General features: G+C 38.4%; 1 protein-coding gene across 1 annotated transcript in view; it reads left to right on the forward strand.

Moving 5' to 3' along the window:
- The first annotated feature begins 597 nt into the window (after positions 1-597).
- LOC306862564 (rho GTPase-activating protein 32-like) overlaps positions 598-15212 on the forward strand; it is a 35540-nt gene continuing 20925 nt past the window's right edge. The window contains exons 1-7 of the mRNA XM_079405448.1: positions 598-730; positions 3526-3618; positions 3752-3874; positions 3991-4068; positions 11485-11566; positions 12986-13036; positions 13829-13903. Of these exons, the coding sequence (XP_079261574.1) occupies positions 3538-3618; positions 3752-3874; positions 3991-4068; positions 11485-11566; positions 12986-13036; positions 13829-13903 (490 nt within the window). The 5' untranslated portion in view covers positions 598-730; positions 3526-3537. The remainder of the gene's footprint in view (positions 731-3525; positions 3619-3751; positions 3875-3990; positions 4069-11484; positions 11567-12985; positions 13037-13828; positions 13904-15212) is intronic.

Consider the following 15212-nt stretch of genomic DNA (forward strand, 5'->3'; position numbering starts at 1 on the left):
ATGTAACTGCGTCCTTTTTATGCAACATTTCTTTACAATTTGTTTAATATTAGCTGATAAAATCCAGAGCTCGCCTGATTAAGCTTGGTCAGTGTTGTTTTCTGAACACGAAACACATCTTTCTTCTGATGCAATGCTTTTTTCTTCATAATTTTCTGGAAGCTTTATAATACAGGTTTGAAATCACCCAATGAATGCATAGTGAACTGAGATTTGCTTTTATCAAACATCTGGGTTCCATGGGTCCATATATTATTTTCCCCAAACATTAGACTCTATTTGCTATTTAAAAGTATTAGCATTTCCTTCAGGAAATGTAAATCTAGCTGTAACTGTAAAAAAAAAAAAAAACATTTGTGTGGTGTGTGTGGTCACCGTCCTGCTCCTCAATGCTTTGAATGCTGCTTTGTTCAGGATTAAACACACACAGCTGTAATGTGGCTGTTGTGTGTGGCCGTCATGTTGTTGCATTGGCCAGATGAGGTTTATCCAAGAACCAAGCTCTCATATTTACCCTGCAGACCAAAAGTCAACACTCTCTAACACTTGCTTGTTTACCTTTTTAAGTTACGACTCTTTTACCACCCCGCAGGGACGAAGCTGGATCGTGAGGCGGAGCTATGAAGATTTCCGAGTCCTGGATAAGCATCTCCATCTCTGCATCTATGACCGCCGCTTTTCCCAGCTCCCCGAGCTGCCTCGTTTCGACAGCCTGAGGGAGAGAGCAGAGGTAAGACCCCAAACGCTTCTCTTTTAACACTCCCCTGTGGCCAATGAGACATTTTAGGCTCTTGCCTGTAAACATAGAATGGTCAGACCTTTCATACAGTGCTTATCTTGCAAGATGCCCCTCTCAGAGCAGCTTTAGGTGCTCAGTGAGTCTGGTTAACAGCACCTAATGGCGTCCCTTGAGAGACTGTCAGATGGATATCCCTATAGTGTTAAAAAAAAAAAAACCTCTTCTCCCTGCTGTGTTGGGCATTCCTAGCATTTGTTTCACAGAGTAGTATACTTGAACCGCGGCATATTTTCACAGCTAAATTGATCTGCTTTGAAGTTTGAGTGGCTGATAATGCCGCCCATTATGTTTTGCAGTAATGGAAGTCTCTCTGAGCTGCTAAATGGAAGTGCCCACGATGCTTTTGTGTGTAATCAGGCGCTTTGAGCTTCCCAGTACAAGAAAACAGCTCCAAGGTCATATTTCACCTATTGGATTGTGCAGTTTTATTTGTAGAGAGATCTTGGTAAAGATGCATCTGAATCTTGAAGGAGGAGCTCGGTATTACAAGCTCTGCGATGATTTTAAAAGGTTAAATGGCTCTGATTTATAGGAACAAACACCTCAAAGGACACACTAATTATGAGGCTTGCCTATGCATTAAATGTGTGATGTCTCACACAAATGAGCCTCATTAGCACACGAACAAAGCATAGCAAATAACTGAAGCAAGTGACCGTATCATTAAAGAACGCTGTTCAATTTCTGTTTACCTACATTTCTCATGTTGTTTTCTAGTATAGTCAACACAAGCAGAGTTCTCTTGGATTTTAGAGGTACATGAAGCCATTTCGAGCATGAGAGTTCTCACAGCTGTCTGTTCGGTCTTCTTTGACCTAATTATGCTTCCTTTTCAGCCCCCTTTGGCCTTAGTTTTACATTTTGGTGAGTCTGCCAGCATACATCTGGGAAAGGAATTGACAGGAGGGTGGATCTTGGGATAGGTTCAGCTGGAACCGAGTCCATCAGTGCTCTGTGGATCATGAATAAACTCTAATGGGGTTTTATTGGCACATTTTAATATCTAGCTCTCTTTTCTTTCGTTGACTGGTTGTCCACCAATCACCAAAACACTTGTCTTTCATATATTACATTACACTTTTATTTATATATATATATATATATATATATATATATACACTTTAATGAGATGGTGGTGACTATAAAGCTTAGTTCAAAAAACAGCAATTATTTGAAATGGAAATCTTGTGCATTCCTTGTGAATAAAAATATTAATTTCTTCCTCAAAAAAAATCTTACTGACCAAGTTTTGTATATTTAGCCATGTTGTGTACATTATTGTTTATATTTGGCAAATTGCCCTCTGACATTTGTCTCATGCAAATATGCTGTGACTGAAGAGAATTATTTAAATAAACATTAAAGGGGTCATCGGATGCAAAATTCTCTTTTACATGTTGTTTGAACATAAGTGTGTTGGCGGTGTTTGTACACATCCACCCTATAATAATAAAAATCCGTCCAGTGTTTTTTTTAATCCCTATAAATAATATCCCCTTTTTCAAATCAAGCCGTTCTCAGCTTCTTGGCTGTGTGACGTCACACAGACCTAGGCCCCTCCCACGATTGTTGATTGACACTGGTGTTTTAACTTAGACCCGCCCTGAGTTAGCTGTCATCAGTCCGCCGTTGTTTCGACGCCGGAGCAGGTGTAGACCAGAATGTCTCCTATTGAGTTGTTCTGTTGTTAGATGTAATAATAAACATAGCAGTCATCATTTACTCCCGACATCTGAGCCGCTGAAGACACAGTGGATTACGTTAGTTTCTGAAGGGAATGCACCCCTGATCTACCTAAACGCGTTTGTTCGCACAAATCATTCGTGATCCAGCCTCACTTCCAGAAGAAGTGAGTATAAGGTTATTTTATGAATCATTGCAAATCACCTTTCCTAATAACATGCTAGTTAGCAAGTTCCGTGGCTAAAGTCTAATGAGAACTGCTCGTCACCCCACGAAAGAGAGGAGCTGAGTGAGCAGAGTTCATTAGCATTTAAATAAACATGCACTAAAACGGCTTGCTGTGTACAGAGCTGATTTTGACAAGGTAAAAATTGTTTTACATGTGCTGACACCCTCCTTTTTCTATTTTCCACTAGGAATTTTTTTTTATTATAACTACTGTATTTTTACACTGATGTATGTAATGGGGTTTAAATAGAAGTTAAGTTTTAGAAACAGATGTGTGGTTGATCTCTTTTATTAGACTGAACCTTTGAGCTGTATAAATATAAGACCGCTCCACCTCACCTCCTTCTGCGATATTAGTTTTTATGCAAGCCATGTGGAAGTATAATCCAAATCATTTTATATCTAAGCATGCAACTGGAGCCCTTTTAAAGTATCCACAGTCACCAAAAATACACTCCAAAAACAATATCTGTTTAGCAGCAAATAAATGTTTACCAAGCCTTTTACGGCATATTTCACTGAAGAGGCTAGCATTGTTTTTGAGTGTGTAGAAATGCAAATGTAGCCGAGTTGCATACTCAAAATATGCGTAGATTTATGTCGAAACTCTACACAGTTTCTACACAGAAAGCTGCATTCCCTACACCTACCCTATCATTTTCTTATGAAAAAGTATGCAAACTCAAACCATTCGTTCTTAGGTTTATGTGAGCTTTTAACCTCCCTGTAAAAGTACTGTGTATTTATAGAATTACCCCCTTGGAAGTTGTCACACTAGCTTTACCCTCCCTCTCTCACGCTCTTTCTCCCAATAGGCAGTTTCCCAGATGCTGATGGCTTACCTCTCCCGTCTCTCAGCGATTGCTGATAATAAGATCAACTGTGGGCCGGCCCTCACATGGATGGAGGTACTGATTTGATACCATTTGAGCAGAGATAGCTGATTATTCACTTGAATAATCAGTGAGGGTGAGGGATGTTCACTGAATATATATTCAATGTTGCCATTAGCTGGGGTGTCATATTTATCTCTTTCTCCAGGTTGACAACAAAGGGAATCACTTGCTGGTGCATGAGGAGTCATCCATAAATGTTCCAGCTATCGCAGCGGCCCACGTGATCAAGCGCTACATTGCCCAGGCAGCTGATGAGCTGTCATTTGAGGTGACTAGGTTAAAAATGAAGACAGATTAATGCAGTATTGAAGATGTGTGAAAGTCATACTAATGATGAGTAATTTGTAAAGAGTCTTGATTAATTTCTCGCTCTCTTTTTCTCAGGTGGGGGATATCGTTTCTGTAATAGACATGCCACCCAAAGAGGACACCACCTGGTGGAGAGGAAAACATGGTTTTCAGGTTTGTTCTGCGTGATTTAGCCCTCTATTTCAAGTGTACATGGCAGTTTAGAAATTGCAGGTAGAGTCCCCCTGGAGCAACTGACGATTAAGTGCTTTCACTGTGATCACAGTAACTCTCCAGCCTTCAATAAAGCTTGAACCTGCAAGCTATGGGTTTGACAGCCCGGAACTAGAAGTGCTGTTTAAAAATAAAATGAAGAACCAATTTAATAATTAAAAAAATAAGAACGTAAAGAGACAAATAACTCACTTTTTATATTGACAAATAAAAAGTTTATTCATGTTTAAAATTAAACTGATTAATATAAAATAATGCATAGTCATTTTTTAAAGTGACAATAGACGAGATTGTTTAAATTTTTAAAATAAATAGACACTTTAAATTGGCAAAAAAGTTTAATTTACGTTTTCAAAATTATTTACATCTAATAATGTATCAGTATAAAATAATGCATTAATAATAATTAATAATGTCAAATGAACAAACAGGCAAATATTAAATTGATTCATGTTTAAAATGACAGTTAAATGTCATACTTGAATACATCACTTCATATCATCAAATAGACATCATTTAAATTGTATAAAACTGTAGTTATTTGTAACAGTAACACTTTAAATTGTTACATTTTCTAAAAAAAAAAAGGGAAAAAAGCATTGCTTTTCTTAATCCATTTGGTAAATGCTTTTCCAAATGCTTTGTCACCACCTAGTAAAGTGTCAAAAACAAGATGTCATTTCTCATATTACCAAAAATGACTAACAAAATGACTCAGTTGTCAGTGTAAAACATAGTCTATGTGTAAAAGAATCCATTGCAGTTTGATAGATGAGTTTGGCTCATCTTTCGCTCTTGTGCATGGGTGAGACCCACTCGTGAGTCACTTCACATTCTGCCAACTTGCCAAACTATGCTCTCTTATTGCCCCATGAGAATATGGCCCAGTTTTACCATCTTTGTTTGGCCCTGTTGGTATTCAGTTGCTTTGGCATGTTATGGTGATGGCGCAGTGGACGGGGGTGGTGGGGTGCACGGGGGTGGTGATGGCGCAGTGGATAAGACACATGCCTTTGGTGTGAGAGACCCGGGTTCGAATCCACTGTGAGACACCAATGTGTCCCTGAGCAAGACACTTAACCCCTAGTTGCTCTAGAGGCGTGCGACCTCTGACATATATAGCAATTGTAAGTCGCTTTGGATAAAAGCGTCAGCTAAATGAATAAATGTAAATGTATTTCTACATCTCCAGTGAGTCACATCGAGGGCCTTTGTAGGGAGACCGGTTCATGGTGACGTGTGCTGGATCCATCGGGGGGAAGCCTGACACTGAGCTCTGGCAGCTTACAGCTGGGTCAGGTAGCCAGCATCTGTCTGCATGGAAAAAGAGTGTGCAGCAATGCCAGCTGTCACTACGAGAATCAGCACACACTGATGTCAGCTGGGTCGTCAGAATTGTAATCAAGCTCTAGTGTAGAAGAGACTGAGCTTTGCTAAACGGTCTGTGATTGGTCTCACAGTCAAGGTTATACTAATAGACATGGTTAATGTTTTCTGCAAGATAAGCTTATATGATACAGAAAGCCTCGTCTTTTGTCATGGACTTGATTCATAAATCTGCAGTTGGTTAGTAGGTGATCGAATGATAAAATCAAACTTTAGGTTGTAAAATATGGCAAGCTTGTACAATTGGCTCTGTGTTCTTTTAGTTAGTTCATGTTGGTACATGAGAGACTGATGAACTTTGAATCTTCTTCCAGGTCTGCAGGTTTATAAGTTAGGCGACATTGAAATATATAAGCCTTATGTGATTGTTTTCAGAGACTTTTTTCTTTGATATGAAACTGGAATGTCACAATGAAATACTTAAACTTTGTCCTGGCATCCCTCATTGTCCTGGCATTAAATCATTATAATTAACAAGAACAGTGTGGAATGTATAACAGAAAATTGTAAGCATTTGCAATCATGCAAATAGATCAGTTAATACTTAACTGATTTGAAGCATTGATGAATGTGGGTGAGGAATCCGCAAATGTGACTAAACACGGATCGAATCAGCTAACATCGCTACTAACAGGCGCTCAAGGTCGAGCAGACAGCGGCTTTCAGCTCAGAGCGCAGCCGAGCCCAGGACTCTGATAGTGGGTGACGCTATTATCAGAAACATCAGTTACAGGACTACAACTACATACAGCTGGTTAGAAGACAGCTGCAGTGCAACAGTCCTTAATGAAACAGCCCCTCCTAACTTTAATTTTATAAGTGTCTGCAGGACTGTTAGGAGAGGTGGAGGTGTAGCTGCTCTGTTTAAAGATGTTTATCAGTGCAAGCAAATGTCATTTGGTCAGTATTTGTCTTTTGAACACCTAGGTATTGTGCTGAAAGGTGCTCCACGCACTCTGTTTATCATTATTTACAGGCCTCCAAAATATTCTCCAGCCTTTGTTGATGAGTTCACTGAACTGTTATCAATGATTTCCTTAGAGTTTGACTGTTTTGCTATTGCAGGGGATTTTAATATTCACATAGATAATGCAGAAATCAAAACTACAAAAGAAATTATAACTATTTTAAACTTTTGACCTGAGTCAGCATGTGCACGGACCCACACACAATCGTGGACACACTCTAGATTTACTCATCAGTAGAGGTCTACACATCTCATCCATTGTTATTAAGGATGTAGCACTATCTAATGCAGAAAAGCTGAGCGGATGTGGCGGAAGACGAAACTCGAAATTCCCTATAGCATCTATAAAGACAGCCTTCATGCTTTCAATGTGGAACTAGCCACAGCTAGACAGACTTTCTTTTCAAACCTTATAAACAGTAACTTAAACAATACTCGCACTCTTTTTGCGACTGTTAAGAGACTGACAAACCCCCCAAGTCAGATTCCCTGTGAAATGCTCTCCGACAGCAAATGCAATGAGTTTGCTTCCTTCTTTTCTGAGAAGATCAATAATATCAGGAAGGAGATTGGCACATCCTCAAGTTATGCAGAGGTCACACAGATTCGACCGCAATTTCAAAAAGAAGTGACTGTGTGTTTTTAAAAAAATTTATAACAAAATTTTGGAAGAAATAGTACAGCACCTTAAATCTTCAACCTGCTATCTTGACACACTTCCCACATCCTTTTTCAAAAATGTGCTTAACTGTTTAGAAGCTGATCTCTTAGAAGTGGTGAACGCCTCACTTCTTTCTGGGACTTTTCCAAACTCCCTCAAAACTGCAGTTGTTAAGCCCTTTCTGAAAAAGCGTAATCTTGATAACACCATGTTGAGCAACTATAGACCCATATCAAATCTTCCATTCATAGGTAAGATTATTGAAAAGGTAGTTTTTAATCAGCTGAACAACTACTTAAAGTCAAATGGATATCTGGACAATTTTCAATCTGGTTTCCGAGCACATCACAGCACAGAGACAGCACTCATTAAGATAATAAATGATATTCGCCTCAATTCTGATTCTGGCAAAATATCAGTGCTGGTACTACTAGATCTTAGTGCTGCGTTTGACACTGTCGATCATAACATACTCTTAGAGAGACTGGAAAACTGGGTCGGGCTTTCTGGGATGGCACTCAAATTGTTCAGATCATACTTAGAAGGGAGAGGTTATTATGTGAGTATAGGAGAGCATAAGTCTAAGTGGACGGCCATGACATGTGGAGTCCCATAAGGCTCAATTCTTGCACCGCTCTTGTTTAGCCTGTATATGCTCCCACGAAGTCAGATAATGATGAAGAACCGAATTGCCTATCACAGCTATGCTGATGGATACCCAGATTTACCTAGCCTTATCTCCAAATGACTACAGCCCCATTGACACCCTCTGCCAATGCATTGATGAAATTAACAGTTGGATGTGCCAGAACTTTCTTCAGTTAAACAAGGAGAAAACTGAAGTCATTGCATTTGGAAACAAAGATGAAGTTCTCAAGGTAATAATAATAAATAATAATTCATTACATTTATATAGCGCTTTTCTGCTTTTCTAAGCACTCAAAGCGCTCTACATTGTGAGGGGTGGCATCTCCTCGTCCACCACCAGTATGCAGCATCCACCTGGATGATGCGACGGCAGCCATAGTGCGCCAGAACGCCCACCACACACCAGCTTACTGGTGGAGAGGAGACAGAGTGATGAAGCCAATCAGTGTAAGGGGATGATTAGGAGGCCATGATGGTCAGAGACCAATGGGGAAATTTGGCCAGGATGCCGAGGTCCCACCTCTACTCTTTTCGAAAGACATCCTGGGATTTTTAATGACCACAGAGAGTCAGGACCTCGGTTTAACATCTCATCCAAAAGACGGTAAATGCATACCTTGACTCTAGGGGTCAAACAACTAAAAGTCAAGTCAGAAATCTTGGGGTGATTCTGGAGACAGACCTTAGTTTCAGTAGTCATGACAAAGCAGTAACCAAATCAGCATACTATCATCTCAAAAACATTGCAAGAATGAGATGTTTTGTTTCCAGTCAAGACTTGGAGAAACTTGTTCATTCCTTTATCACCAGCAGGGTGGATTACTGTAATGGTCTCCTCACCGGCCTTCCCTAGAAGACCATTAGACAACTGCAGCTCATCCAGAATGCTGCTGCCAGGATTCTGACTAGAACCAGAAAATCTGAGCATATCACACCAGTCCTCAGGTCCTTACACTGGCTTCCAGTTACATTTAGGAATGATTTTAAAGTACTTTTACTTGTTTATAAGTCACTCAATGGCCCAGGACCTAAATATATTGCTGATATGCTCACTGAATACAAAGCGAACAGACCAATCAGATCATTAGGATCGAGTCAGTTAGAAATACCAAGGGTTCACACAAAACAAGGGGAGTCTGCTTTTAGCTATTATGCTGCCCGCAGTTGGAACCAGCTTCCAGAGGAGATCAGGGGGCTGTTCCATAAACCAAGATTAGAGTATAAGCCAGGCTTATTTCGGTTAGTCAGGCTTATTTTTTGGTAGATTCGGTTTCATAAATCAAACTTAAAAAAGTTCAAACTCAGTTACCCCGGCAACTTATGCTGGCAAACTAACCTGGTCCGGAGCAGGCTAACTGTCAGGCTAAGCTGAGCTCCTCTAACTCTGACCAATAGGAACGCATCGATATTACCACTGACTCTCTCACATACAGTCAGTTTAATTTATTATCGGTCCAAAAATAAAAGTATACAGAAAATACACCTTAAATAATCAAATAAATAAAAAATAGGCTACAACCAACTGTATTTAATGTATTGTGCCCAAAATGTAGGCGAATTACATTTTAACATATTGCTACTTGTGCATGCAGTTGATCAGAAGTTTCTAGCCATGCAGCCTTTCTCTCTGAATTTATGACAGCTGTACCTTTTATGGTTATTAGAACATTAAAACATTACAATCTAAAATGTCTCTTTAAAGCATAAAAACACAATCAAAAGTTAAAATCACTGAATTGAAAATGTAAATTTATAATAGAAATCAGAGTACATTTTAACTGATAAGAGGAACACACATTTAACTAATTTGAGCTAGTGATTAACAGTTGCTGCTATCATAAAAATACACTTATATGTAGTAAAATTCTATGTGTCACATTCAATGTCCAACAACAAATATTTTAGCAGAATGTATATTTTATTCAGAATTCTTGCGCTAGTCTATTCTGCTCTGTCTGTGTAGCGCGCATGCGCGCCGCAGCGCTCGTTCTCTCGCATAAGCCTCGCCCACTCCTGACAGCTAAATGGATATATTTGCATGGCTTTCTGACATTTACAGATGTAAAAAATATACCTGTGACGTATCAGTTATGCACTGAGGAAAACACAATGTTTCAAATGCGTTAAACAGCACAAATATTCGCTGTTTGCTATGGTGGATCGATTTGATCCATGATCGATATTAAGGGCTGCTTCAGAATAAGCGTGTACGTCACATTATCCTGACTCACTGAACCTGGATAGCATTAGTCAGATTGTGTGAACTTGAATTGTCGTTTATGGAACCGCTTTAGTCCCGATTGATTTGTTAGGTTATTTCAAGTCAGGTTTTGGACTTTAATCCCCGCTTTTCTTAGCGTCTTTTATGGAACAGCCCCCAGATGTGCTAAAACATTAGCCACATTTAAATCAAGACTCAAAACTCATCTGTTTAACTGTGCATTTGTTGAATGAGCACTGTGCTATATGTCCGAACTGACTGCAATGAATTTTATGTATAATCATTTTCTTTAAATTCATTTTAAATCAATTTCTATATCATCTTAAATTTCCTTGTTTTTATTATTTTTATTTCCATGTTTTTATTGATTTTTAATGTCTATTTCACTTTCTTTTATGTAAAGCACTTTGAATTACCACTGTGTATGAAATGTGCTATATAAATAAACTTGCCTTGCCTTGCCTAATACAATATTGTCAGTGGTAATATAGCAAATATAGCACTGACCCCAACTTCTGTTTACATACAGTACAATTCAAGTATAAAAACGTACAAAAAGTTTGGGGTCAGTAAGAGATATTGGCTTTTATTTTTAATTTAATTTTTAATAAATTTTCAAGCAAAGGACACATGAAATTAATTACAAGTGATAGAGAAGACATTTAGTTGTTCTTTTGAACTTTCTGTTCATCAAAGAAGCATAAAATAATATCATGATTTCCGCAAAAATATTAAGCATCACAACTTTTTTCCAACATTGATAATACAAAATATTTTTTAGCACCAGATCAGCATATTTGATTGATCGCTGAAGACTAGAGTAACAGCTGCTGAAAATGTAGCTTTGTCGCAAAAAAAAAGCTTTTTTTTTTTTTTTAAATACATTAAAATAGAAAAGTGGAAATCTTAATTGAAATTACTGCTATTTTACTGTATTGATCAAATAAATGTACCCCTGATGAGATCAATAAACTTTTTAAAAATGCCCCAAAATTGTAAACGGTAGTGTATATTATTTTCTCAGCTCTTCTAAATGAGTTATGCTGATGCAGCATGAAAACATATAGATGCTTGTTTTTACTGTGCTGTACATTTCTTAAATCTTACTGTGCTGTTCTTTATCACTCCAGGGGTTCAAGATATGATCATTAATTAAATGAGATAGGGATGCATTTTTAGAAACCTCTAGTTGTGATATAAAAATAAAAATAAAACAGTGTTAATATAATCTAGCAGAGGGACATGACTTTGTATAAAAATTTTCAGAATTCACTATTTTCATCATTTTAGCTTATTAGTTTGCCTCTTTAAGAATTATTATAATATATTACCATAATTATATTTTGTTATGACACAGTAACTTGTTATTTTCTGAATGTGCCGAAGTGCAGAATGTGGAGTGGTATGATGAGCACTGGCATGTCTGTCTCCAGAGAGAGAAGAAGCTTTTCAAACCTTCTCTGCTCTTCACAGGTTGGCTTCTTTCCCAGCGAGTGTGTGGAGCTGATAAACGACAAGGTCCCACAGTCTGTTACCAACTCGGTGCCAAAACCAGGTACCACAAAACACACACACACATACCTCAAATCCTTCTGGGACAGCTCATCAGTTCTTCTGCTCACGTCTATATTAACCATTCCATAACAGCTTACTTCTACTGCAGGGCAATATAAACCGCAGCAACCCAGCAAACATCATCAGGAAAGGGAACACAAGGTCACACTTGCTGTTCATGCGCATTCAGATTCCTCCTGAGGATGTTGGACCTTTGAAATGATGCAGGTTTTGGAAGGCTAGCTTGTTACTCATGTGTTGCAGTGAGATATTAATCATATTGGAGAGAGAGTGGATTGGAGCAAAGTGTATAAGTGACGTGTTGAATCAGCCATGGATCGAGTCTGTGTGGTGTGTGTATTTGAGTGAACTGGGACAGGTGCTGACTGGAGCCTCTGGGTCCTGTTGCATGAATCACAGATCTTCAAACCTCGATGAAGAGAAGACTACAAGCTGCTATTTGATGTTTTAGAGCCTGTCGTCCTTGGGAAGGGCACAGCTGCTTTTTAAGAAAGTGTCACTTCAGATTTTAACAAATTGGTTGTGAGACATGCAAGGTTTTCAGGTTGCGAAGCATGTCGTCAACACACTGCATTGGAAATTTGTGGTTCACACCCAGTCTAAATTTTTTTTTTTATTATTGTATTCATAGTTGAATCTGTGTTGCACAGTTGTTTGCTTTCCCTCATTTCACTCCTAATGATTTGTTGGAGAGTGTGTATGTGCCTTTAATGTACATCACACACTGTGGCATAGAATGATATTATTTATTCCCTCTATTTACAGTATATTTCACTGGCCAAGCCCTGAAATGTCAAAAGAAACAACTTGATTAATAGAAACTCATATGGACTGTTGCTAGCTTTCACAATCCTAATATGAGCAAGCTTTAAGAGAGGTCAGTTTACATCATAACTTGGACTAACTGGCCTGCCAAGCTGTCCGGAGACTTATCCATCACCTGCAGCCGTTTCTATTTGGTTTTAGCCATTTTGTGTATTAAATCAATGCTTATTGGCATCCGCAGAGGGTTGAATCATCATGACTCATCAGACCAATCAGAATGCTGGCTTGCAGTGGGTGGGTGGTAGGGCTCTGTGGTACACATCATCTTGTAGGAGTAATATCGCAGAGATGCAATGATGTGGCACAGCACAGTGTAATCAGCCCGAAAAAAGAGCCCCAGGGCTCTTGGGTGTAATCACAGCAATACTTTTTACCATTTCATTATTAAGGCCAATGCAAGAAACAAATGAGGTACATTATTAGCTTTGACAATGCAGAAGCTTTTTGCTGGGGTTTAGCTCTATTTTTAATTTCTTGTTCATGTACTGACTCTGACACTGTATTTGGAATGTATGTTGCATTGCTTTGCACTTATTGCATGTTATTTGACCATGCTTCCTTCACTGCTCCTCAGCGTCCCCCTGCTCTGGTCTGCGGCCGGCCTCCTGGAGTCTGTTCCCACCCTGTGCGTGCTGGTATACTCTCCCCAACGCCTCTTTTTTGCCTTAAAGGGCTAGTTCACCCAGAAATAAACAATCTATCAACATGTGCTCACCTTTGTTGTTCCAAACTTATGACTTTTTTTCCATGGAGCATGGATGTTTTTATTTTATTTTTATTATTTTGTTTTGTTGCATTTTTATTTTTAATTGCCTTTATTTTATTTGTGGTTATCATCTTTTGTTTATTTTCTTGTTTGTTTGTGTTTATTTGTTTGTTTTTTGATTAGTGTCTTGTTTTTATTCTTTTAATTTAATTTTGTTTTTAGTTTAGTTTTTTTGTTTTGTGCTGGAAAGAGACTAATAAGCACACCGGTTTGGAATGACATAAGGCCAAGTAAATGCTGACCATTTAATTTTTGTGTTGTTAACTGTCCCTTTAAACGCAAACATACATACAGTCACACACCCTCTATCTCCTGCTCACTTTTTTTCTCACACACACATGCACAGATATATTTCTGGCTATCATTCTTTTTTCACACTTTCTCACTGCATGCATAAGTTGTCCTGTAGCAGTATCATAAAACTGTGTTTCTCTTGCATTGCAGCTTTTTACTGCACCGTCTTGTTTATTATCATTTATAGCAGCTTCAGATCTGTTGTGAAACTTTCCCAATGGCCAGGAAATGTGGAGTGAGGGAGGAAACTCTCCTGAAAGACTGCTAAGCTAATAGAGCTGCATGTGCAGCTGTTGTTCTCATGTTCTCTAACTAGGTCCCTCCCTCCCTCTCCCCTTCTCTCCTCCCGGCATACAGATTTGGAGATGGAGAGTGTAAAGCAGGACAGTGCATGGGCACCTGACCCATTAAACCCCTACAGGCTGAGCTCAGGTAGACCAACCCGTTTGTCCATGTACGTCTAACACAGACTAACCCTGAACTCTCCTGTGCATCTCCGCACAGTCGCCTGCCACTCATGGGTGCTCTGAACACTACTGGCACTCTGTATCTTTAAAATGTAGTTTCACTGGTCTTTCCTAACATGTGTTAACTGTATGAAGATTTGATGCAAGCACAACAAATATAGTCTTGTTTTTCACTTAACACTCTTCTGGTGTCTCCTGGTATGTGACTTTGACCCTTGTCTTATTGATTTACCCTGATAGCGCTTTCTCTCTCTTTTGACCTGCGTTTGAATGCATGTTACTGTTTAAAAATGTTATTTTACTGTAATACTCCCGGATTGTCTCTCTTTGTAGAGATGCATGATGTGTAAAGTCTTCATTGGCTGTCGAACATTTAATTATACATGCTATAATCCTATTTTTACATTTAGATTACCTTTGCCATCAATAAATGTTCATTTAAAGTTAATCTTTAAAAATGCTCATTTAATTAATTTATAAGATTTTTTTTATTTATTTAAAAACGTATTGAATTTTAATGCCATTTATCAGTTGTCACCCATAATATGGAAATATTGGCCAATGTTGTATATTTCATTGTGCATACTCATTATCCCTATTGTTACGTTGAGATGATCTTTGCTATCAATAAACAGGCACTTAAAATTAATCTAAAATTTAATTAAAAAAATCAATTTTCATACTGTGCATTGTCTAAAATCATGAATCATTTAAATTGATTTATTTTAGTTTTTAATGTTTAATTTTTAATTTATGTAGAGAAACTAGAACAGGATTTCATTGTCTGTTATTTATTGCTTGTCATCCATAACATGAAAATTCTAGTCGATACTGATAATTGTTTTAATATCATTGCATCTATGCTTATTTGTCTATGTCAACGCTTAATGTGTCTGTATTTGAAATGAAGCTTGTGACGTCAGTTTATGGCACCGTTCCACCGCTCTCTTTCAAGTGCACCAGAAAGCCCTGTTGTCGTGTTATTTTGAAACACACTCCTGGGCTGATTTACATGACCCTGGTTTGGAAAGGCTATAAAATAATCCCATCTTTGTCCACTGACAAAATGAACTACAGTCTCTCCATGGTGACTCAAACACTCCTGTGTGCTGCCTTTTTACATGCTCAAATACAACATACCTCTCTGCTCCCCTGCAGAGCTTTAGCCGAGCAACAAGCGCCTATCAGACGACAAAATACCTTATGAATCATTCACCTCATTAAGCAAATGCCCCATGTAAATGGTTAACCACATAATGTCCTATCATGCAGGT

This window comes from Barbus barbus (assembly GCF_936440315.1).
Source record: "Barbus barbus genome assembly, chromosome: 43".
Lineage (NCBI taxonomy): Eukaryota > Metazoa > Chordata > Actinopteri > Cypriniformes > Cyprinidae > Barbus > Barbus barbus.